Below are 25,966 nucleotides of genomic sequence, written 5' to 3'. Positions count from 1 at the left end.
AGACTTGAATATATAGGGACATAAAGGAGTTTAGTCCCATTTTACGTTTAGTCCCTTCATAAGACTTGCTCCCCCGTGATCACTCCTGGAAGGCCCTCCTCCCTTCAGACGACAGGAGCGGGGGGAAGATTTTAGATGTGCTGCAAGTCCCTTGTTGAAGGGGCAGGATTTTCTTTCAGGGTCTAAATAAGCAGCTGTTCTCAATCAATGGCTTTCACTTACTAGTCGGAAATTTAACTTCGTGAAAGCCAAAGAGAAAAAAATCGCTACAAAGATAAGATTGTCCACCGCATTTTAATGTTAATTTGAGAACGCATATTGAAAATATCAGCATGGTTTTCTCACCCCTGCATCTATTTCATTTGAAGCTAAGAGACACACAAATAGAAACATTCTTACAGTAAGTCCTGAGTAATGTGTTCCTTTGCAGCGGTGAGTTTTGCCGGGTGTCCTGAGAGCTGATGAATCGGTCAGGGCATGGGCACTGCCAGGTGTCAGGTGGAGGGAAGAATGCTGGGTCCAAAGTGAGAACATTGCCCCTCACATGTCCTCTGAGTGGGCGCACCCACTGTGTCCCCCGACGCCAAGTCTCCTTTCCTCTGCTGAGTGGGGCCCCTCACACCCGCACCCGCCCTGCAGCAGGAGCAAAGCATCAGAGACCAGCAAACTGGGCTGATTGAAGTGGTCAGGACGGACAACCCGTGTAAGCTCAGCTCCCCTGGGATGTGTACTTACAGTAAGGGGAGAGTGGGGGGGGGCAGGGGCCCGTGCGGCAGGGAGTGTGAAGTTTCCCAGGGTCGGCCCCTGGGAGTGGGGCTGGGCCAGCTGAGCCACCTCGACGGCAGTTGCAGAAGCTGGGTTCCCATCCGCCACAGAGCCCGAGGGACAGCCCTGTTCTCTGGTGCTGGCTGCACAAGCAGCAGATTTTTGGCAGCCGTGAGCTTTCTCTGACAGGCCTTTGGAGCAGGCTCGGCCGTCCCGGGGCGCGGCCTCAGGCTGGCGGCGCTGGGTCAGTGCTACCCACGCCTCTAGAGGCCGACCTGGAGGAGAGGCCCCACGGGAGTCGGGTCCGAGGGAACCCTGTCACCGTCCGGCTCTGTGCTCACAAGACAGTTCTCATTCAGATGCATTTCCACGCTTTTTGACATCTGGTGCCCACTCACTGCCACTCAGTTTTGGGGACATCGTCAAGGTCACAGCTGTTTAGAAGGAAAACGTCTTGTTCTTCCAGCAACACAGAAACGTAGCTTCCTGGGCGGCACACCCTGTGGGGTTGTAACATAGATGTAAGCGCGCCCCGCACCTCCAGGCCCTGGATCCGAGCTCAGTGGTGTTCAGACGCGGCGTATCTATGTTAAGTAATGTATTCATGGTGAAAAAAACCAGAACATTTTAACAGAAGTATCAGAAAGCTTAATACAATTGATAAGTAAGATACATTGTACACTATGAGTGTAGGTATCACTTGTACATTTTTGGTTTGACTATGTAAGTTTATCTCATATCTTATATCTTTTATATGTCTTTTTTTCCTGGATAAATTAACTTTTACAAAACATACATCATCTTTGTATAACACGTTAGAAAGAAGAAAAAACAAGGGCCGTACAGACTTTCCAGGTAACAGAGGAGTCTCACGTGCAGAGAGACGCCCTGCGTCCTGCCGGCCACGGCCGCAGCCCGCCCCACCCCGCCCCGCCCCCGCGCTCCTGTGGGGCCTGCCGCTGGGCACGTGACCACTTCAGTGGACGGGGGTGGCATCACCTGTAAATGCTCTAGTGCTGAGGTCATATTTTTAATAAGCGACATGCTCACACCTGGCTTTTCCTCTGTCGCTGCGGAGCGGCTACTACGGCAGAGCAGTGCTCTCCACGGGAAGGCTGACGTTCGCGGAGTTTCCCCATTCTGTCTCAAATGCGATATGTTAATATTTTCAGGATTCCAGTCAAATTGAGCTTTTGAAAGAACTCATGGACCTTCAGAAGGATATGGTGGTCATGTTGCTGTCCATGTTAGAAGGTAGTTTTGACTTCCATTTTCATTTATGTGTAAATCTTTATTTATACATATCCAAGTTGCCTTTATTTTTTTCAAGGATCCACATGTCAGCAGGCTGCAAAGAATCAAACTTGCCCACTGAGATGCGACAGCTGCCTGGATTTACTGGGGGCTTTATTATCTTTTCTCAAGTTAGTCTTTAGAAAAGGGATGCCCTATGTGTCCCAGTTTAGTATCTGGAATGAAAACTGTAGCATTCACAGCACCACTTTTCTTTTCGGGGTGCTACCCTAAAGAGGCCGCGCTCCGCAGGAGGCAGGGAAAGGTGCTGTTCGTCATCGGGGGGTGCGGTGCAGACAGACACGTGGGCGAACTGCAGCCTGCGGTTGCTGCGCTGAGCGGAGGGCGGGAGTCCCCGGGTCCAGGGCGCTGCGCCCACGGGGGCAGCCCCGCCCTCCCCTCCGCAAGCCTCTCTCGGTTTTTCTCCCTCTTTTCTTTGCTGCCGCACTTCGCTCTGAATCAGGCAGTAGTGGCCCTGACTCAGGCTTGGCCCCGGCTGCCGCACCGCGCGCGCCTCCCTGCTCTCCCACGGCCTGGCGCCAGAGCCTCGGCCGAGGCCTCCTCCCAGTTCCGTTTCCTCTGTGAGGCAGACTGAAGTGGAGGTTCAGTGGGAGCTTACGAACACGGCCACAGCAACTGAAAAGATGTGTGCCTTGCTGTGGCCCGCCCTGCCCTAACGTGGGGCTCTGGCTGCGGGGGCAGCCCCGCCCTGTGCGGCGGCGCTGGGCCCGGACTCGCAGAGGAGCGCTCGCGCGAGCCCTGTGGGCAGCGGCTGCCTTACTGCCCCAGCACAGGGTCCCTCGCCCTTCCATTCAAATGTCCGTCCAAGTAAGAACAATAACCAGGACAGCAGCGGCAACCGTAGCCCCGACAACTTCAAGTAAGCCTCTTAGAATGTGCCAGCTCCTGGTTTAAGTGCTTTTTTCACCTAAATACCAGGTTTTGGGTCTGATAGCACCGCCTTGCTTTTGCACGAGGGTGGACCCGCAGGGGAGAGAGGCCAAGCGGTCGTCCGGGCGGCTGGCTGGCAGGTGCCGGGCCTGGGTGCTGCCCTGTGCGGCTTGCAGGCCACGGTGGTCGCCCCTCTCTGGGGCGCTGAGACTTCTCGCTGCGCAGCCTTCTCCTGTAGTCTTCTGTGTTACATGGCTCACTTGGTTCCACGGCTCTGTAACTTAGGGTAAGATCTAACCTTCTGGAGCCTCCCAGCCACCTGCCACTTCCTCACTGTGGATGTTCTGGGCCGTGAAGAGGTGCAGGCAGGGGCTTTGCCTCTCACATCAGAGGGGCATGCAGCTTACTCTCTGGGGACCTGTTTGGGGACATTAATTTACTGTGCTAAGCCTCAGTTGCCTCAATAGTAACATCAGAGTGAATGAAAGGTGCCTGCCTTATAGACACGTGAATGTTAACCCAGGTGTCATCTATGACAAACAATTTTTCAGCCCTTAAGTTCTGTGTAAATGCTCATTTTTATTATTAGCATGAGACTGGATTTCGGTGTATGGTGCTAGGATATAAATGTTTGCTCATTTTCTTTATCCTAAAACATCTGGGTTTTTTTTTTTTGACCAGTTTGAGGGTAAAAGCCACCTTTGGTTCACAGACTCTATGTGTGTTAGTCTAATTACTTTGTAAATACGGTTTGCATGTGTTTCCGCAATCACAGTAATTCCCTAAATTTCCCTGAGACTTCACGCAGATGAACAGGCACCGCCCTTGAATCAGGGGTCACATAGGCCTGTGTGGCTGTTTTTGCTGCAAACACTGGTTTTACCAGGAGCGCTCCTTCTGATCACGTGCCATTCTCTGCCACCAGGTAACGTTGTCAACGGAACCATCGGCAAGCAGATGGTCGACATGCTCGTGGAGTCTTCCAACAACGTGGAGATGATTCTCAAATTCTTCAACATGTTCTTAAAACTGAAGGACCTGACATCTTCTGATACATTTAAGGAATACGACCCTGATGGCAAGGGGGTCATTTCCAAGAGGGATTTCCACAAAGCCATGGAAAGCCATAAGCACTACACGCCATCAGAAACCGAGTTCCTTCTGTCCTGTGCGGAAACAGATGAAAATGAAACCCTGGACTATGAGGAATTTGTCAAACGGTTCCATGAACCTGCGAAGGACATCAGCTTCAACGTCGCCGTCCTGCTGACCAACCTCTCAGAGCACATGCCCAATGACACACGGCTGCAGACCTTCCTGGAACTGGCGGACAGCGTGCTCAATTACTTCCAGCCCTTCCTGGGCCGCATCGAGATCATGGGCAGTGCCAAGCGCATCGAGAGGGTTTACTTCGAGATCAGCGAGTCCAGCCGGACTCAGTGGGAGAAGCCCCAGGTCAAGGAGTCCAAAAGGCAGTTCATTTTCGACGTGGTCAACGAGGGTGGCGAGAAGGAGAAGATGGAGCTCTTCGTGAACTTCTGCGAGGACACCATATTTGAGATGCAGCTGGCGGCTCAGATCTCAGAGTCGGACCTGAACGAGCGGTCAGCCAGCAAAGAAGAGAGCGAGAAGGAGCGGCCGGAGGAGCAGGCCCCGGGGATGGGCTTCTTCTCCATCCTGACCGTCCAGGCAGCCCTGCTGGCCCTCAGGTACAACCTCCTGACCCTCCTGCGCATGCTCAGCCTGAAGAGCCTGAAGAAGCAGATGAAGAAGGTGAAGAAGATGACACTGAGGGACATGGTCGCGGCCCTCTTCTCCTCCTACTGGGGCGTCCTGACGAGCCTCGCCCACTTCGTGGCCAGCGTGCTCCGCGGCTTCTCCCGCGTTGTGGGCAGTCTGCTCCTGGGGGGCAGCCTGGTGGAAGGGGCCAAGAAGATGCGAGTGGCAGAGCTCCTAGCAAACATGCCAGACCCCACGCAGGACGAGGTGAGGGGCGACGGGGAAGAAGCCGAGAGGAGGCCCCTGGAGGCTGCCCTGCCTTCGGAGGACCTTGCAGACCTGAAGGAGCTGACAGAGGAAAGTGACCTTCTCTCAGACATATTTGGCTTGGACCTGAAGAGAGAAGGAGGGCAGTACAAACTCATTCCTCACAATCCGAATGCGGGCCTCAGCGACCTCATGAGCAACCCTGTGCCCCTTCCCGAGGTGCCAGAAAAGCTTCAGGTGAGTTGCTTCAGAGCCACAGTGGCTCTTGGCCCTGGGGCCCATGTGGTAAGCTCCCCGTGGGACCTGAGTCTCCACAGAGGATTGCCTGGCTTTTTTCAGCAGGGCCAGCCTTTGAAGATTCTCTACAAGTTATTGAATTATCTTAAACTACTAAGTGTGAAGGCAGGTCCTCACCCAAGTGACAGTGGGAAAGGAAATGGGCATCCCACCCCCAGGCATTTTATGAGTGTTTGCTGCGTGCCTGACCCTGGGTACCCAAGGGAACCAAGAGAAATGGAGGCTGTGTCCAGTGCTTTCAAAATGCCCGAAAGCGTTATTAGAGAAAGCAAACATGACGAAACTAGACAACTATTAAGTTAACTGGCATAAGCCGTAGACAGTAGAGGTCATGTTCGTGGAGCATGGGAGGCCCGTGTAGTTTGGGCAGCAGTTAGAGGAGACCCAAGAAGTGGGGCTTAGGTGGCCTTGAAGGGTTGAGTGAGATGTGAGCAGGTGAATGAGGTGAGGGCAGCGTTTCCTCAATGAGTGGGAGGGCAAAGGCGCCTGGGGAGTCGCACCTACTGCCGTGGGAGGTAGCTCAGGGGGAGCCTGGGGCGCTAGGCCACATAGAGGGCACCTGGGCACGGGGACCCCTAAACACGTCCACAGGTGATGTGTGACCTGGTTTTCTTTTCCCCATTGACTTTCAAGGAACAGGAGGTGAAAGAGGAGGACAAGGAAGAAAAAGAAGAAAACAAATCAGAACCTGAAAAAGCTGAGTACGTGTGGTTTCTGGTACTTTCTTTTGTCCCTTGTACTCACTCTTTGGGGGACAGATTATAAGCCTTCTGTTGTCTCTGGGGACAGGCTCAGCATGAGGACTCCAGTGCTGGAGGAATTAGTGTGGGCGCTGCTGGCGCGGGCTCTGGGCCGCCTTGTCCTCCGGTCCCATCCGACCGTGTGTCTGTCCCGCAGTGGTTCCCTGCGATGCTCACAGCCGGCCGGCTGTGGGGGGCTCGGTTCTCATTTAACACTTACTGTGCGTGTGACTCTGTCCTCAGAAAGGCAGGCAGAGACACACTTTCTGAAGGCTGTTGCTGAGTGTCCTTGGGGAGTGTGTCCCTCAGAGCTAGTCCCAGGGCCATATGCACAAAACCCACCGATCCCTGGGCCTGCAGCAGAGATGCTGACTCAGAGGTCTGGCGTGGGCCTCCGGACCCTCCCTTCCATCAGCACCTGGGGCACAGCTGGGAGCACAGCCAGAGGCCCCGGGGAGCTGGAGGGGAGTGGCAGAGGGGGACCCCTTCCTCCCAGCAGCAGCCGGTTGTTTCAGCTGATACACCTTCTCCCAAGTTTAAATGATTTTACATGCACAGTTTTAAAAATTGGGAAAATCCGACTTGTAATCTCAGTCATATTTGGCTTGGACCTGAAGAGAGAAGGCGGGCAGGGCACACTCATTCCTCACAACCTGAAAGCGGGCTGCAGCAGCCTCACGAGCAGCCCTGTCCCCGTTCCTGATGGTGCCAGTAAGTGCACACGGCGCTTTATTTTTTCCCCACTCTGTTTTCTCTGTCCGTGTCTTGCAGTCGGCACTGCTTATTGTCACGGATCTGCACTGTTGGGCCAGCTGTGAGCATAGCCAAGTAGATGATCATTGCGGGATGCAGACATGTGACAGGGCAAACCGTCATTTTCTGTGCAATCATTTAATGTTAAAAACACTGTTAGATAAACCACACACAGAAGTGGTTAAGTGTGAATGATATATACGTGGGTTTTGAATACACAAGTACACATATACATAAATACACTTTCAGGGAGGACTGATATTTTGCAGCTAAAGGGGTTTAGGGTATCAAATTTTAGTGTGTCTAATTTCACTATTGTCTGAATAATTAGTATACTAACACCCTTTATACATGTGTACAGCCAAATGCATCTGTCTTCGATGTTAAGTCCTAAAGGCTAGTCAGTTTTAAAGGTTGACCATTAAAATCATATTTTAAAAGTAAGGTATGTTGGAAGTTTTCATTGCTATTGTCTTTTCAGTGCAATGTTTTATAGCACAATTGGAAGGAAATGTGCTATGTTTAGATACAAAGACACTTCCAGCCTCTGAAATACCCTTTAGACTTGAACTTCACAGAATTATCCATCTGCAGGAGGCCAACCCTCAATTCTGAAATTCCGAGTGCTCATTGGAAGAGAAAGTTTTCAACAGTGACACTATGATTTAAATATTGTTCCTTTGTCTGTTTTGGCACACAACCTGTTTGTCCTTTCCTTCCTGGATGGCTTATGGTCATTTGTGTATTCACAGTGGAGAGGATGGAGAGAAAGAGGAAAAGGCAAAGGACGAGAAGGGCAGGCAGAAGCTCCGGTCGATCCACACACACAGATATGGAGAGCCAGAGGCTCCCGAGTCGGCGTTCTGGAAGAAAATCATAGCTTATCAACAGAAGCTTCTAGTAAGCCATTTTGGAATGAATATGATGCACTGTGGGATGGGATAACTTAGGCTCAGCAAATATCCATTACCCTTGAGTGGTAATCAGGGAACCGAGTCAGCCCAGCAAGTTCGCTCAGTTTGCTCGCTGTGGTCAAACCCACGGCCTCTGTGCACAGTCAGGTAGCCCGAAACCCCTGGCTGAGTGCCTGCATCCAGAGCCCGCCAGGGACTTTAGGACAAACCTGGGCACGCACTGCGAGGCCCACTGCAGGGCGGCGGAGGCTCCGTCACACCGTCCAGCACGGCCCAGAGGCCTCAGGGCGTAACTGTTCGGCCTGCTGTTCCTGAGTGGGCTACTCAGTATTTCCGGGACATCGCCCTTTTATTAAAAGTTCAGTTATAAAAATATTAATGCAGTGGGACAACTCTGCACTGATAATGAGAAGGTCTAGGCAAAATGATTCTTTAAACAGAAATAAGTTTAAAAAATGAGAGAAGAGAGAGACGATAGGTCTTTCTGTAGTGTCCTACACATTTTTCAGAAATGCTCCCCAGTTCATAAAATACACTTATATTTGAGAAACAAAGAAAGAAGTTGTACTTCTCTATCTCTATTCTATCTCTATTCATATTCATTGAGGATGGAATTCATAAAAAATTAATTTGAAAGGCCATTGGTATGTGTATATGTATAATTCAAAGTAGAGCAAAGTAGGTTTGCAGTTTGTATGGAAGATAATACAATAATTAATAAATAATACAAGAACAAACTCCATGTTTTGCCCACTCACAACTATAAACCACTTTTGCCCCACCCTGTATTATACATGATTTTTAGAGCAGGAAATTTTGGATAAGTGTGTAGAATAAACCTACAAGAGGTACTGACCAATAAAATCAGACCTGGAAATTAAGAACAGCCCTCCTTATGATAAAGCCATTGGAAAGGCTAAATCATATTTGGTGTTTTATAGCCTTTGGAAATAAAAAATACACAGTTAAGAAACTCACTGTACTTTAGAACTTCACCTGTGAGGGGAGTGGACCGACCCAGCAATTAAATATTTAACTGCTTATGTATACACATATATGACATATTTTATATAATTTATGCAGCTATATGTATTTAATTGATAGTTTTAACTAGGTTTTCTTAGCTGCCTTGCACTTGCTCTGTATGGGGGGACGCAGAGGGCACCGAGCCCGGCGCACTCGAGGCAGCCCCGCGTGACTGCTGGTGCCGGGGCTGTGGTGGCGGCCGTGCCGCTGGCAAGGGCAGGCGGAGTGCGCCAGGAGGTTCCGTGGGCTGCGTGCTGCCCGAGGACTGTGCTCAGCCACAGCGTGGGAAGCGTCTCTCTGCCTCAAGGGTCGCAGGCTTGCTCTCTGCACTGTGACTTTCTCTGCTCACGAGTTTGCCACGGTCACCTCAGGCCTCCCCAGGCCCTGTGTCTCAGAACTCTGTCACCTCCCAGCTCAGACAACCAAGGTGACTAACTCAGCCTCTCTGGCCCAGTTCCACCTTCCAGGGTGAACTGAGGTGACTGACCCAGTTTGGGTTGGTGGCCCACTTGGTCCAGTCAGCTGTGGCAGTAAAGGCTGTCATGTGTGGGAAATGACACTACCAACATGGCATGTGAGCCCGGAGAGGCCATGAGAGGTGTTGTCCCTGTGCTGTGGCCGATGACGCAGAGCCCCTGGCACGTGCGTGGGGTGCCCGGCGGACATCCCACTCGCTGTGAGAACAAACACTGCGCTCTCCCCCAGCCCCCTCCGCAGACTCCGCTCCTCTCTAGGTGCGCTACCCGCACTTCGCAGGCGGGGAGGAGGTGCTACAATGCGGTTAAGTGGCCCCTGCAAGTCCCCCGCGAGGCCGCAGATGGCACAGGCCCCAGCAGAGGCCCGCGAAGCTCCACCTCGCCGCCCTCTGACCCCGGCCTCGCCCACAGTCCCCTGCCTCGCAGGCAGGCACCCAGGATCACCCTGAGCGCAGGACTTGGCCCTGCGTGCTTGTGCTCCCTGACCCACCGCCTGCCCCGCCTCCCCGATTGTTCACTTGACTTGCGCCCTGTGGCATTCAGGCCTCGGCTCAAGGGCTGCCACAGATGAGCCTTCCCGGACCACCTGTGTGGGTCGGACGCCTCCCAAGCCCTGGCCTGGCGGTTCTTCTCGTGGCGTTCAGCATTCCCTGGAGCTATGTTTTATCTGTGGGGGTGCCTCTTTATCATTTGTCTCCTCTGTGGGGGCCCAGGTTTTCTAATTCAGTGTTACGTTCACAGTGTCAAGAATGGTGCTCGATACACACTAGATGCCCAGGAAGTAGTTTTGGGTAATGAATGAATGCTTCGTCTGATTGTCTGCAAGTTTCAAGGCTCTTGATTCAGTGACCTTTTATTTTTTTCACCCTCAGAACTATTTTGCTCGCAACTTTTACAACATGAGAATGTTAGCCTTATTTGTCGCGTTTGCAATCAATTTCATCTTGCTTTTTTATAAGGTACGTACATCTTAGTCTTTTAACGACTAGTACGATGCTACCAAATTGAATATAAAGATTTCACGACCCACTAGCAGGCACATCTAAACCTATTCTAAAATGTATTTTGATGGAAGAGGAACCGAAAGCTCAGGCCTGCCCCTGACCGTGAAGCAGGGCAGGTGCGTCCCTCCCCACCCCATGAGCGTCCCAGGGGCAGGGGTGGCCTGCAGTGCCCTGACCCATCTGGCTCAGTGTGCTACATTCACTTCCTTTGGTCGCTGAGAAGGCGGCTCAGCCACCTCATTTGTCCCTCGTGCGCCCATCTCCCTAACTCTTGGTCAGTTAGAGGCAGGGCCCAGGTGGGCCCGTTATTTGCCACTGGGATGGGAGAGCCGCACCTTTGTTGTGCCAGGGCTTCCTGTCCAGCTAAGTCGGATAAGGCTGGGTTTCCGTTGTTTCTTGTTTGCACTGTTATTGTAGAGGAAGCGAACTGACTGCACTTTAAATGGTTTGAATCAGGTGTCCACTTCTTCTGTGGTTGAAGGAAAGGAGCTCCCCGCTCGTAGTGCAAGTGAAAACGCCAGAGTCAGCGTCCTGGACAGCAGCCCTGAGGGCAGCCCTGAGGGCGGCCCAGACAGCGCTGCAGCCGTGCACTACGTCCTGGAGGAGAGCAGCGGCTACATGGAGCCCACCCTGCGCATCCTGGCCGTGCTGCACACCGTCATCTCCTTTTTCTGCATCATCGGCTACTACTGCCTGAAAGTAAGACAGCAGGAGGCGGCCCCATGGTCGGTCTGTGCGCGCACGTCTGCTGCAGGCTGGACCTCTGGGGGAGCGGGTTCTGAGGTGGAACTTACATGCACGGAGTTTCTTTGGGAATGTTCCAAAAATCAGCCCCTGGGGGACAACAGAAAGGAGCTGGGGGCCGCAGAGGGAAACGGAGGTACAGGGCAGACACACAGGGCAGGCACAGGCTTCGCTCTGGTGCCATGACAACAGTGGGGCCTGGCTTTGTGGACTCCACACGGACAGGCACTGGCTGCGGGCCGCCTTGGGAAGTGGGGTGGCCTTGGGCGGTGTGACTGTAGCTTACATTGGTAATTGTTTACCTACAACTTGACTCCACAGGAGTGGCCCACTCACTGTGTCTCCTCACAGTGCTCCCATGTATTAGGAGCTACAGAAATACATCGTTCAAACCTAGCAGTCACATTGGTTGTTCTGATATTAGGGATGCATCCGGGGCCATCCTGGGCAGAAACGCTTTCTATTTTGTCTCACTTCCCGAGAAAGCAATGCAGCTGCTCCCAGAACCTCTCCAGGGGGCGATATCATTTGGTGAATGGTGCTCGGAAGGGTGTCTGAGGGCGCAGGGTTGCCCGCTTCCTCTGGAACCTCTTCACCTTTTCATAGCCAGACACATCTTCACTGCAGTGCCTCTCTTCACTGACCCTGCCTCTGCTGTGCAGCTTCTAGAACTTCTGAAAAACCAGGGCCCAGCGTAGAAGACCAGACCATAAAGTCTCTTCAGAAACTCCTCTCTACTTCTCTTCTCCCCTCGTTTTATGGGGGATATTCTGGGGTGCTTCCAGAATGTCTGCATCTTTCTTGTGTAAAGTCTGCACATATGAAAAGGGAGTATGTTCTGGAGACATCTTGAAAAACAGACAAAGACTTTTCCTGATGTTAAAATTAAAATTTATTTCAAATTAGCATGTGGGCATGCTGAACAAGGGCGTATAAAAGAGATTCCTCAAAGGAAACAGCATTTTTTAAAAGCAGGCACTCTGGAACCTTAGTAACACTGTTATATTTTATTGCACTCAATTCTGCTGCAATCTCTTGTATGTATTGATAATACGCCAAAGAAAAACAGTTTTGCCTAATCTTTTTCCCTTTAATATTTAAAAGTGACTTCATTAGTGCAATTACCTATGAACTATGTGTGTAAAATCACATGCATATATATAATATTCCTTCTAACTCCTGTTTTTCCAAAACCTCTAGATGCTTCTTTCTGCCTAAAATATAGCTAATGCATTTTCATTCAATTTTTACTTCCCTGGAAGTAAAATGGGAAGTATTTCTTCCCAAAAGCTTTTTTGCAGCAGTAGTGACCACAGGCAATGCCAGTAAATTTAAACTGACTTAATGTTTATTTTTCAAATGTAGGTCCCGCTGGTTATTTTTAAGCGTGAAAAGGAAGTAGCTCGAAAATTGGAATTTGATGGGCTGTATATTACAGAACAGCCTTCAGAAGATGATATTAAAGGCCAGTGGGATAGACTCGTAATCAACACACAGTAAGTAAAGAATATATGAGACATTGCAGTGCTCACAGATTCCAAAACATGAAATACTTGGCTGGAGTTTCCTGTGGCTCTGTTGGAAATTTAGCAGGGTTGATTAATGGGTATATATTCAGCCAAGAAAATCAAAGCGCTCAGCGCTGTCAGCCTCTTGATGGAGGCCATCAGTTTTTGCCATCTGTGTTCTGAATCCCTTAATCAGAAGGGACTTGGAGTGTGTTCCCACAGCCCCAGTGCAACTTTGCCTCCATCACTCAGTGTTCAGAGCAGGGCGCAGCTGGGGCACAGGGCGCAGCCTGGGGCACAGGGCGCAGCCTAGGGCACAGGGCGCAGCCGGGACTCGGAGCCTGTAGCGCAGAGTTGTTTCCTCCTGGAGCACAGAAGAAGCAAAAATTATTCATTAGGGTATGAGGTGTGGCAATAAAAGCAAAGAAATTGAATTTCACACTTTTAATGTATCTACATTATAAACTTCCAGTTGGTGCCATCAAGCAACCTGGCACAAAACTAGCTAAGCATTATGATGTGTACAACAGAAGACAGGAAACACACTCTTCTGTGCACTGATTATTTAGCCTTGGAAGATGACAATCCAAGCTCCTGGTTGCTGTGCCAGGCACGAATCCATCACAAAGTATAATTTCCCACCATTAAAAGTGTTAATGGTGCAGTATTTTTGGAGTAGTTTACAGTACTCAAGAGGGAAATAGCTTCTTTTTATTGTGATTAGTTTTGCTTATTTTTAAAAAGTTATCGTTTCCAGTAAGTTCCAGGTTTTCAAATGGGGGTGATTTGTTTGTGGATGATAGAGTAAATTTTGGCTCTAAATGCTCCGTGTTTGTTTAGCAACTAGCTGTTAACACTATATCAAATCAAGTCTGTCCCTTTCAGCAAGCTCTGTATTAGTCAGGGTGCCAGCGTCAGGCTATGGTTCCACGATCCAAGTTTTCTTGAGGACAACTGGTGCAAATGGGATTTTTTTCACTTCATAGGAAAACAATGACAGATTTTTGGATACTTTAAAGACACTTGACAAAGCAGTCTATATATTGACAATTGACACATTGTAACTTAAAAAACAAAACTGGCTTATTAATAAATATATTCATGTTCTTCTCCCGTTAAATATTAGCCTAGAGCATTTTTGTGAGTTACATGTACATACAGGGTGAGCAAAAGTAGGTGTACCCTTGTGAGAACACAAAATAGAGTTTATTCTTGTATTATTATTTATTATTGTATTTCTATTATTGTATTATGTATTTGTATTACAACTGTAAACCTACTTTTGCCCATCCCTGTATTTATATAGTACTATTTAAAATGATATTCAATACACCAGTGATGTAGAAAAATTACAGGATAAAGTGGATGGAAAACAAATTTATTCTAATTTTCGTAAAAGGAAGAATGTGTTTTCATATTATGTTAAATATGTTGTATATTCCAAACAATATGTTATCATTTCTTAAAATGATACTCTTTACATCTATGCCTTTATATCTTTTAGGTCATTTCCCAACAACTACTGGGACAAATTTGTTAAAAGAAAGGTAATGCTTCTTAGAAGGAGTAAGTTTATTTTTTCCCCCTGAAGTGCAAGGCTGATTTGAATTAATGCGGCTCATGCGCCGAATGAGACCCTGGGGTGCACCTTCCGCCAGTCAGTGTCATTTCACAGTGCAGGAGAGTTGAATGAGAAGTTAAGCACTTGCACACAAGGATCCCCTAGTCTACAGCTACAGAGTAAATAAGGCTCGCTGCATTGCCTATGCTCCGACTCAGGCAATTGAGCGGTGCGCAGCACCCACAGCCACAAAAACTGGTTGGAGTTTTCCTGAGATAGCTTGGGGAACCTAGCAAACTGAAGGCCATTTGCATGAAGACGGCTGATAAATCACCAGGCAGAATCCCTTTTACACTGAAGAAGTTGTTGCCTGGCAACAAGGAACTGCATATGAACGCTGAAGATCTCATTTTTGTGAAGTTTTATTCTTCTGATGCACACTGCTCCACAGGGTGTTAGGAAGACACTGAGACAGCCCTGGCTGGGTGGGCCAGTAGGTTGGAGCGTTGTCCTGTACACCTAAAGGCTGTGGGCTTGATTTCCAGTCAGGGTGCATGCCTGCGTTGCAAGATCGATCCTTGGTTGGGGATGTACAGGAGGCAACGGATTGATGTTTCTCTCTCACATCAATGTTTCTTTCTCTGCCCTGCCCCCCACCCTTCCTCTCTCTCAAAAATCAGTAGACATAGCCTGGGGTGAGGATTACAAAACAACAAAACAAACACAATTGCTCAGAGCTCTGACCTTTAGGGTCAAGGGTCGTCCCCTCCCTTCCTACCACAGGACTTTAATGTAGATCACCTCTTCAATGAAGTGGTGTTGAGGACCAGCGCCTGCACAGTAGAAAGGACTGCGGCCCCCTGCTTTCAAGCCTCTACTCCCCTTGAGCCAAACCGACCCCCCCCACCCTGGTGCCATGAGGGCTGAGTTCCATGGGCACAGTCAGCGGGGCTGGCCACAGGAACCGGTTGGAAAGAGTGGCTCCCCTCTGATTCCACCAGATCAGATCTGTGCTACTCACGCATTGGTCGGTGACAGGCAGCCACATACGTTTTGTAACCAATCTGAGGCCACAAACAGAGCTTGCACTTGAGTGTAAATCAAGTACATTATTGAGCACATTGACTTTTTATTTTAGTAACAAGACTTTCTACATGAAAGAAGAGGTATGTCTGTTGGTTTTTATTTTGGCACAAGTTTTTATCTCTTGTTACCTAGCATTCTGAGTAACACTGAACAACTTCTTAGGCTTTGAAAGAATAATTTTAAAGTAACTGTAAATAGAAAATTAGTTAACAGAAGTTTCTACATGATTAGAGTTTCTCTGAAGGAAACTATATATTTAGAGTCAAATAAATGGATAAATTGTAATTGCAGCTCAGACTGTTCATGGCATTCCTGCCATGGTCCATAGTGTATGCCCCGGGGACTAGGGTGACAACACATTCCACAGAGGACCCCCTCAGATCAGCCTGTTTAGTGCCATAAGAATAATGCAAAACACATTGTTTCAATGAACCTAAATAATCTATGCTCCTAGGCTTTTTATGTTTTCTTCTCATTTACCTCATTGTGCACATTCAGAAAAGGCCAATTTTTATTTCTGCTAATCCTTTCTTTTCATCTACATATTTTTCTTTCATTCACTCTAGTCTTAATTCCCCTCCCCTTTGCCCTTGTTCTCATTTGCTGTGTTTCCCTGTATGCTTGTTCCTTCTTTCCTGCCCACTTTTGCTTCCAATTCTCTTTCCTCCTGCCCTTGGTTACTTTTCCTGCTTCCTCCCATTGTCACTGTTTGGGATGTCTAAGAGCTGAACTGAAAACAGGATACACAGGTAAAGCCAGGCAAACGTGACAGAGAAGCGAGAGGTTGCTACAAATTGATTCTAATGACACACACAGAATCTACACTAGGGGAGAATTAAACTGAGGACCAGAGGACGATGACGGGGCTCCATGGCCAGGTCTTGCTGAAGAACCGCTGCGGCCCCACAGTGTGAGGACGGGAAGTGGAGCGGGGTGGCGCCCGCACTGGAGCCGCCCGCTCTGGAGCCAGCGCCGTCTGTGCGGGCGGTCACTTCTGGGAGCCTGGCTCTGCCCCGGGCTCCCTGATGTCCCCTCGTCCCAAGCTGGGCATCCTTTGGTGTGTTATACATTTCTTTATCGGCAGAATAGGATGCTGATAACACAAAATTTACATATTGTGGCAATCGCATGAGGGAAAGCATGTCAAAGCTTTTAGCATAGCTCCTGGCGCGCGGTACAAATCTGGTAGATGTCTCTACCAAATTTCTCCCGCTTCTTCGCCCACTCACTTCGGCCCACCCTCGTCCTCTCACGTGCCTTCCGCCCTGAGTGGGAAACTTGCTCTTCGGGTAGGTTTTAGTCCCAACGCTGTGAGTTCGCTGAGACCTGGAGCAGGGGGGCGGTCGCACGCCAGCAGGGGGTCTATGGCACCAGTTCGGCGCTGGCAGGGATCTTCGCTTTGGGGTGCGGGGAAGGAGCCAACCTCATTCAAGGCAAAAGACTGAGCTGTGATGCAGCGGGACTGCGAGGACTGCAGGGCTGTGGCTGGAGGCATCCCCGGGCGAGGCCCCGCCCCTGCTAGAGGCTTTGCTGCGCTCTGCTCCGCACAGGTGCCTTCGAGGTGTCATCTTGGGTGTTTCAGCTCCAGCTGGCGAAACAGGGTCTTCAGCCTCCGGTGGGAAGGGAAAACACGGCCTCTGAGCCAGAAGAGAGCTGGCGTGTACCGACAGAACTCTCCACTCCTGGTCCCTGATTGGCCCGTCTTCATGCAAATGAGGACTCCAAATTCTCCCAGTTTGATTGGCCCAAAAGGCACTGTCCTGATTGGTCAGAATGGAGCCTCTCCGATGGGTCAGTTAAGCTGATGGTGTTATGGCTTCGCAGCTGCGATTGGACGGGGAGAGTCGGCTCTATTGATTGAACCAAGATTCCCTGGGCCCCTCTCTAAGGGCTGGCTCCGCGGGCAGAAGCGCAGTGCAGGCGGGCGGGCTCGCTGTGCAGAGGCGGTTGCAGGCATCTTTCTCCCTGAGGTGCAGTTTGCGCGAGAGGCTCCCGTGCAGAAATGGCCGCCAGTGTCTGTTTTTTACTTTGAGCTCAGTTAGCCACCGGGAGCGCTTCTCAGCAGGTATGTTCTTTCTTCGTAGGTCATGCTTGTGTGGATCTTACCTCCTCAGTAGGTACAGCCATAAACTAGATTTTTAAGCGGACTTCAAAATAAGACAAATATATAGTAACCAAAAAATAATTAGATGTTTGTATGCACAGACATAGATGTGCTTCCTTAATGGTTGAGTCTTGCTTTCTTTCTGCCTCCTAGGTGATGGATAAATACGGAGAGTTTTATGGTAGGGACAGGATCAGTGAGTTGCTCGGCATGGACAAAGCGGCTCTGGACTTCAGTGACGCCCGGGAGAAGAAGAAACCGAAGAAAGACAGCTCCCTGTCGGCCGTGTGAGTGTCTCCCTGCTCGGTCCCCAGCGGAAGGGGAAACGCTCTGCAGTCTGAACTGGCCAGAGCCTTGGTTTCCTTCTCAGGGTCAGAGGATTGGAGAGGCGAAAGGCGTGCGGGGTGGACATAGGGCCCGTCCGCTCTGGCTGCTTTGAGCTGTGGAATGACTGGGTTCTTTTCTACGAATTTTTGGAGATGCCTTTTTTGTTATTTACATAAACCAAAAAAAAAAGTTTTTAATTGAATTTGCCTTTTCGATCCTTAAATGCCACTTGAATTAAAGTAAAACGTATGCAAAAATGCAATATACAACTAAATATGCTGATACTTGTTTGAAAAGAAGTTAATTTTCATAAGATTTTAAAAAGAGAACTATATAGCCCTTTTAATAGAAATGTTCAAAGTTCATTTTATTATTATTGTATTTTATTTAAATAGCAAAGACTTTGTATGTCAGAAATACGCTGCTGTATTATTATTTGGAAAGTTTACTTGAAAATTAGAGACTTTCAATATAGTGCTTGCATGAAATAATAATATACTAGAAAGATGTCAACCTGTTGAATTGAACTCGTGAGATTGATTTATACACAAACACACATATACGAGGTCTGTCCAGAGAGTATCCATCCATGTACTATGAAAAATAGAGGTGTTTATTGAAGCTACAATATACAAGAAACAGTGTACATAGGACAATGGTACCTCAGCCCCCTTCAAAGTAGGCACAGTGGGACCTCACAAAGTTTTCCCAATCACCATCAGCTGCCCTGTCATATTTTCCTGAATCTCATCAATAGTCTGAAATCTCTTCCCTTTCGAAAGTGATTTTAGTTCTGGGGAAAGCCAGAAGTCTCCAAGAAGGCACCAAATCTGGGCTGCAGGGGGGCTGAGTCACCTGGGTGACTTGATGTTTTGCAAAAAAACTGCATGAGACGTGATGCATGAGTGGGCATGTTGTGGTGAAACTGCCAACCAATAGCTGCCCATAGCTGCAGCCTTCTGAATCATCTGAATAATTTCTGTGGAGGAATGTTCAAGCTTAAAGCAAAATTTGATGCATATTCGTAACTCTACTTGTCTAGTCATTTTGAATGCTTTGGCCACACAGTTCACATGCTCACTCAACAGCGTCTACGACCCCCACAGACCAGTACAGTGAAGTCGTCATCGTTCACGCATGCACATTCCAGTCCACTCTCCTTAGCTGCCAGGTTACATGATGTTGCACAAACTGTTCTCGTTATATTAACATTTCCTGGACTTTTTCCAGACAGGCGCGCGTGTGCGTGTGTGTGTGTGTAGCTAATTTAAGCAACTAGAATAAATGTAAAGCATACATGCTTTTAAAAATATAATTTCTTATTGTAACACTTAATGACTTAGGAGAATCCTCATAGTCACCTTCCCTTAAAAACCATGTGAGCCTTTCTTATCTGTGTTTATGGTCTCAGTTAGTTGGGGATGCGATAATTATTTTGAAAGGATAGATATTTAGGGTTGTATAGAGCAATATTATTTTGTCTTAGATAAATATCTTAGCTAGCATATAAAAAAGTTTTGGTCAACCTATCTCATTGGTCATATATTTTTTTATTTTTCTGGGAAGTTGTTAGAGCTACTTGGGTCATTCAAATAATGTGCACCCTGTTAAAAAGTAGTTAGACAGGCAAATATCTGACAGAAACTGAATTTAGATCCAAAATATTTCCTGGGTACTTACTTAAAGAAAACAAATCTAGTACTCAAAGACTGTCACTGTGTCTGAGGTGAAATAGGAGACAGTCCTTAGGAGCTAGGGCCTCTGTGTTAGAATGTCACCGAAAACAGGAACTGTGGCAGTCCTTGACTAGGTAGGCCTTCCTACTAACATGTAGATCCCTCATAAGCAACATAGAATTAAGTAATTTTACTGAATTATGTGTTTTCCATAGTCATATTTGTGACTCTAGAAAATAAGTTTGGAAACAAAGTCAAAGGAAAGTTTAGATTGTTTTTTACTGTGAACAAGTAATTCTAAATTAGTGGGATTTTCCACTGTTTTACACAGCAAATGTTTGACCCTTGCAAAGAACCAAGAAATTAACATTGTGTTTATTAACACCTTTACATACAGATAATAAAATGAGAAGCATAAAGATCTAGTGAATGATGTACACTGCCAGGAAAATATTTATGTGTATTGTTCTCTTATAAAAATGTTTAAAAAGATCAAGTTTTAAAAGATCATCTGGTTCCATGTGAACATTATTTTAACATGAACGATTGGATATGGGAAGATCCCTGTATCTCTTTGTGTGTGCATCGTTTATGAAGCGAATCGTGGGGCTTGATGTGTACACACCTGAGCAGCTGGCCAGCTCGCCTCTGGCACGTAGAGTGGCTGCAGCTGCCACAGAGCTGGCCGGCTCCGCACTCTGTGTCTTCATGGAGTGAGAGGGGGCTCCTGTCTGAAAACCATCTAGCAAAACTCCTCAGCTTCTGGCTGACAGCTTTTCCCAGACCCTGCCCTGCGGTCCAGGGACAGCCGTACCCTGATGGCCCAGCTTGGCCACCCCATTCCCACCCAAACAGCCCCACAGCCACACCCGTGTCACAGTGTCACTGTGCACCTTGGAGAGAATATGCTGCTTAGTGATGTTGAGAGCAAACTTGTCACCCTAATATATGGTACGGATCGGACAATAACTAACCATAAGGATAGTTTTTAAATTAAAGCACAAATCTCCCACAGGGAATTCAAACATCCTGATAGAAACCTTTCTTTGGTTTAGGCCACTTCCACGGAGAATAGGCATGTTCTCATGCTAATTGCCCTACTGTTTATTTTTTTATCACCTCCTCCTTTTTAACTTAGTAAAAGCTGTACTTATATTAAAACCCGTTATAAATATTGAAGGAAATTTTAAAATGTTATTTAATAATAAAACTAATTATAGTTCAATGACAAGTTACTTTTCTTACAATAAAAAATCTTAGGCTAAAGTAAATTAAACCTTAACCATTGGGAGAAAAGTCCTAAGGGGTCAGCTGTGATTAGCAACTGATTATTCTAGCACTTACAATTTAAAATTAGCCTCAGTAAAGTAAATGATTAAAGAAGTAAAGACTAAAACAGTTTAGAGAAGCCCTTTAGAAAAATAATATCAATATTATTTTATAGTCTATTGTATCATCTATCATATGTATTACCTAGAATACTGCCCGTAAATCAATTTGGCAACTTCTAAAAAAAATGAAAATTAAAATGTTTTCATATGTGCATTTTAATCTGTAAAAGGCGTGAATAATTATGTTAAAAGTTATTCCTTTCATGTGTTCATTGAGATTTTCAGTGTGTGAAATGATGTGTTTGGTATTGGGGAGCTCACAGATTAGTGAAAGAGGCAGATACACACACCCCCTGAAGGTGGGAAACCCCTGGGGACACAGTGAGGTGCTGTAGGGACGAGGGGAAAGGTCAGTTCCTTCCTGCGCAGTCTCTGCGAAGGTGAGGTTTCTGAACACAAAAGGAAACAACACCAAAATGAAAAGGCCCTTTCACTGGCAAAATCAGTACAGTTGTAAAATAACTGGATGTTTGTGCAGCTGTTTATTAGTTGAAGTAAAAAGTCTGTTGGAATGCAAGTCGGTGAAGAAACTTGGGATGCACACGCTAGCTAACGTAGGACAGTTTCCAGGTGTAACTGTCATGTGCAACGTGAGTTGACCTTATATTTAATGTAGGAAAATAAAAAGATGAAAAAGGACGTTTCTTAAATAAAAGACGACAGGGGTGGCGATGTTTTGTTTCTTTTCGGAGAGCCCTCCCACAGGGACACACTGTCTGCAGGGCTCCCCGCTCCCCAGACGTGGGAGGGAATCTTGTCCTGGGACGGCGCCCTTCCTCACAGGTCAGGGGTCTGCTTCATGTGCATTCCTGCAGCTTCTCCTCCTCTTTCGTTCCAGGCTGAACTCCATCGACGTGAAGTATCAGATGTGGAAGCTCGGGGTCGTCTTCACTGACAACGTAAGCCCCTCTCCCGCAAAGCACAGGCGCCCTGACTGCTGCGGCTGCCGGGCGCCTGCAGATGGGAAGACGTCACTCACTCAAGGTGTTCAAAACTGGCTTGTTTAACACAGAGCCTGGCTGGGAAAGACCATGGAAATACATGACTAAGCCCTTCTCTTGTTCCATTTCTTTCCGTAGCTGAAAGATTAAAACAAGGATATATTTATACAAGAATAGAACTGAGCTGCAGATTTATGTGTCTTTTCACTTGGGTTTCAGTAGGCCATGGCATACATCACGTTTTGTAGATGTGAAAAAAAAAGTTCTAAAAACATTAAAAACTTAGAAACTTTAATTGCGATAAATTTTAGTTTCTCCCAAGTTGAATAAGTATGTTGATCCTTCATTTATCAAAGAGCCTCAGAGCCTATGAAATAAACATAGGGCCCAAGTACATACGCGAGCAAAGTGAAAAAGCTGCTGGCCATGCCCCGCCTACCCAACCCCGCGCTAGCTTGTTACGCACTGTTACAGTTTTGACCCTTAGAATTTTCAGTTTGAATCATTGATACTATGAGTTTCTTGTCCCCATTTGCTGGCTGGTCATTGGAGAGAATGGTGAGATTTGGCTGAATAGGTCAACCAGGAATGTTCGCCCTCAGGTGTCAGCCACCTCCTCTGACCCCCTCAGCTCCCTCACCAGCGCCCCCCCCCCCGCCGCCGCGGATCAGGAGGGTGCCCACCTCCTGTGTTCTGCCTGCCGCTTTCTCCCTCGCACAGCTGCTTTTGTCTTCCAGTCTCACTCTCCTTTTAGCATTGACTCGTGTAGTGAATGTGAGTCCCGTTCTCCTAAAATCTGTGACGCCCCCCACTTCTCCCACTTCCACCGGCCCCCACCGAGCCATGAGCCCGGGGATCTTACCTGACCTGAGAGCTCAAACCCGAGGAACTGCCACCTGTTAATGAGGTGCCGTGCAGCTGGTTTCTTCTCTCATAGTGGAAGCAGTTCCCTGAGTGAAAGGGGAGCCTGACCCTATCATGAGGGTTCTGTAAGTGTGTGGTCGGAGACGGCGAAGCGAAGGCCAATTGCGGCAGAACGCAGTTCCAGAAGCTTTGGTGCTGTCTGCCTTCTGCGTTCTGACGCTCTTGTGCCGTCTTGTCTCCGCAGTCCTTCCTCTACCTTGCCTGGTACATGACCATGTCCATTCTTGGGCACTACAACAACTTTTTTTTTGCTGCTCACCTTCTCGACATTGCTATGGGGTTCAAGACATTGAGAACCATCTTGTCATCAGTAACTCACAATGGCAAGCAGGTAAGAACTTAATTTTTTTATCCTGCAAAACTGAAAGGCAACAATATGCCAACAAAAATAAAACCAGACCTCATGGAATTGATGATGTATAGTTTTAAAGATTATTTTGAACGGAAGCTCTGTACTGTTTCCTTTGTAAACCAGGAGGATTGATAGTTTCGGCATCACCTAGACCTGCATTCGAGTCTCAGTGATCAACTTGCTGTGTGACTCTGAATAAATTTAACTTTTTAAAAAAGATTTTACTTATTTATTTTTAGAAAGAGGGGAAAGGGGGAGAAAGAGAGGGAGAGAGGAACATCAACGTGTGGTTGCCTCTCGTGTGCCCCCTATTGGGAACCTGGCCTGCAACCGAGGCATGTGCCCCGACTGGGCATTGAACCGGCAGCACTTTGGTTCACAGGCCAGCACTCAACTCCCTGAGCCACACCAGCTAGGGTTTATTTAACATTTTTAATCTCAACTCCCTTATTGTGTAAAATGAACATGGTAAGACTCCTACAGGGTTTTTCTGAAAATTAAAAACGTGAATGTGGAGGTACTAATACAGACTCTGGCACATGTTAAGCTCTCAGAAGAGTTACTTTGTTCCTAATCAGGCGTTTTTCCCATGATAACGTGGGGCTCCCAGATGCAGTGCCGTATCCTGATGCGCTGGTTGTGTTAGGGAACACGGATGCTATATTCCTAACTTAATTACATTAATTAAAACTAGATACTCATGGGATCTTTTCTCCACTTTTAAATTGGACAAAAAAAACCCCAACAAAATAGTAATGTTTCAAACTGGACGAGGTCAAACTACTTGGAGGGGAAGTGGCTTACTTCCAGAAAGCCAGCTTATGTTCCAGTGGAACCCAAGTGTAATGTTAACACTTATTATTAATTAACTTATTGTGGAAGCATGCATTTATTGATTCATTATCCACTTATCAGGTGTCTACTGGGAGGTAACACATTCCGTGTTACTTAGATTCACTGAATCCTTCTTGTCCAGAATACTGTAATCCAGCATATTTTTAAATCAGTGCTCCTCCAAAAATCTTGGAGTATCCACGGTAACTTCACATGATCAGGATCTCCAGTTTCCTAAATTTCAGCCCACTGTTCCTACATCTGTTACTTCAGTTTCCGACGCTGAGTATGACGTGCGTGGCACCTGGTGCCAGTGAGAGACAGCACGACGCTGACTCGTCAGTCCGTCAGTTGATTTTGAGCTCTAGCGTATTTGAAGAACTAGAGATGCTGAATCTGTGGTGTGTGTCGCCCCAAAGTTCTGGCACTACTTCAAATTAATTTCTAAACTTTTGTTGTGACTACTGCTTGATTTTTTGAAGAATCAATTTTTCATTTGCAGAAATATATACAACTTAATAGTCCCTACAGGTAAATATGCAGAAATTTTACAGTGGCTTTGTACTTAATTTATAGGTATAACTTAAACCCTTATTGAGATAATATGTTTTATCCAGATAATTATGATTCGATTTTTAAAAGACTTAATAAATGCCACCACAGTTAGGAACACAAGGGTGTGTTGCTATCTGAGGAAGTAGACATAAAAAATAATTCACTTCACTGTGTTTAGAATTTCTGATACACCCATACGTACATTTTCACAACTTGGTGAAAGTCGCGTTTTCAACACACACCTATTCTATAAGAGTGTAGTGTGGAATTAAAGATTACATGGAGTTGGAAGGAGACTTTAAACTGTGACATTTAATTACCCAGTGGGAAGATTTGTCTTCATAGTAGTGCTGCTTATCAGCTATTAAAGTGTCTTTGACTGTGAGTATTGCTTTATATTAAAGCAAGACTTTCCAGTTTTATTTTCTAATATTTATATTATACATTATTAATAGTGTGTGTTTCCGGATGTTAGAAGCAATTCACATTTCTATTTAGTTTTAGGATATAATTAAAAGAAAAAAATTTCTAATCCATCTTTCATGAAATAAATGAGATAGTTTTAATTAGGAATGTAAATTATTTAAAGGGAATAGACCTTATAAAAAGAGCTTAATGTAGTATCTACTGTCAAATATTTAGAGGATAGAAAAATGAACATTTTAACTGCTTATTAATATTATTGAATATCAATTTAGATAGGGAATTGTATCAGAGTTTACTTCTATTCCATGTTAGCATGTATTTATTAGCCAACCCAGCCATCCAGCTTTACATAAAACAGCCTGACAACTTGATAAGAACAAGCCCCCGGGGGCGGGAAAGGCTCCGCCCCTGGGCCCACTCGCCTCTGGTCGGAGTCCAGGTCTGGGCTGAGCCGCCCCTCCCACGCAGGCGTCGCGTGTGTCCTGTTTCTAACGCGCTTCCAATGTCCCGTTGCTTTCCAGCTTGTGTTAACCGTCGGCTTGTTAGCTGTTGTTGTGTACCTGTACACCGTTGTGGCATTCAATTTTTTCCGAAAATTCTACAATAAAAGTGAAGATGGTGATACACCAGACATGAAATGTGACGATATGCTCACGGTAAGTTCGTACTGTGTGGTCTCGTAGGATAAAAAAGTGCACCAGGTCCTCAGTCTGAGTAGTCTGTGTAGTTCTTCTTTAACAGTCAGGGTCGAAAGTAAATACACAATTTTTACTTTTCACGAAACGTGAAGGACAGTTTCTGCCGGTTTTGCACATCCGCCTGTGCAGCCAGGTGGCGGTGGATTCCTGAGCGCAGTGTGATGGCGGCGGCCGGGGTGGGGGAGGGTCTATGTGACCCTTGTGCTCGTATGTTCCAGGGCAGCAGGTGAGGTTATTTCCCAAGAGAACATTTTGATGCTTTAGTTACTTGTTCATCTTACCAACTTTAACTGACATTAGTGAAGTCCAAAAATATGTATTTTAATAGAACTATTAGTTTTTGCTTTTACATTCAGTATCATGGCTTAAGTTACCTTCCCAGCCTCGGTCTGAAAATCAGCAGATGTTAAAGTTTTCATGTTGCTTTATCACTGTTGTCTAATCTGCCGCTCTGATGTTCGCAAGTCAGAACGGACCGCAGGTGAGATCTGAGATTGGGAGGCAAATTCGGCTGAGTCCACGCTTCCAGGTGGGAGCGGAGATGCCTTCGCTGAGCTCCCAGGCGAGAAGCCTGCGTAATCGGGGTTGGTGCTGCTAGTGCCGAGACTGACTTAATGATGCTAAAGTTCCTCTACAACAAACAAACAAACAAACAAAAAAATCCCAAAAGGGCAATGAGAGAACTAACATTATA

The 25,966-nt window shown here is 47.1% G+C and overlaps 1 protein-coding gene across 1 annotated transcript in view; it reads left to right on the top strand.

Moving 5' to 3' along the window:
- RYR2 (ryanodine receptor 2) overlaps nucleotides 1–25,966 on the top strand; it is a 558,936-nt gene that overhangs the window by 512,690 nt on the left and 20,280 nt on the right. The window contains exons 87-98 of the mRNA XM_054584705.1: nucleotides 1,938–2,019; nucleotides 3,875–5,172; nucleotides 5,866–5,933; nucleotides 7,478–7,625; nucleotides 10,014–10,100; nucleotides 10,602–10,844; nucleotides 12,255–12,385; nucleotides 13,902–13,944; nucleotides 17,302–17,435; nucleotides 21,381–21,441; nucleotides 22,592–22,738; nucleotides 25,096–25,230. Coding sequence (XP_054440680.1) covers nucleotides 1,938–2,019; nucleotides 3,875–5,172; nucleotides 5,866–5,933; nucleotides 7,478–7,625; nucleotides 10,014–10,100; nucleotides 10,602–10,844; nucleotides 12,255–12,385; nucleotides 13,902–13,944; nucleotides 17,302–17,435; nucleotides 21,381–21,441; nucleotides 22,592–22,738; nucleotides 25,096–25,230 — 2,577 coding nt within the window. The remainder of the gene's footprint in view (nucleotides 1–1,937; nucleotides 2,020–3,874; nucleotides 5,173–5,865; nucleotides 5,934–7,477; nucleotides 7,626–10,013; nucleotides 10,101–10,601; nucleotides 10,845–12,254; nucleotides 12,386–13,901; nucleotides 13,945–17,301; nucleotides 17,436–21,380; nucleotides 21,442–22,591; nucleotides 22,739–25,095; nucleotides 25,231–25,966) is intronic.

Source organism: Pteronotus mesoamericanus, unplaced genomic scaffold, assembly GCF_021234165.1.
Source record: "Pteronotus mesoamericanus isolate MK-2021 breed Mesoamerican mustached bat unplaced genomic scaffold, CSHL_Meso_final contig_120, whole genome shotgun sequence".
Lineage (NCBI taxonomy): Eukaryota > Metazoa > Chordata > Mammalia > Chiroptera > Mormoopidae > Pteronotus > Pteronotus mesoamericanus.
Note: the sequence above shows the minus strand (reverse complement) of the source record. Positions and strands in the feature narration are given on the sequence as shown.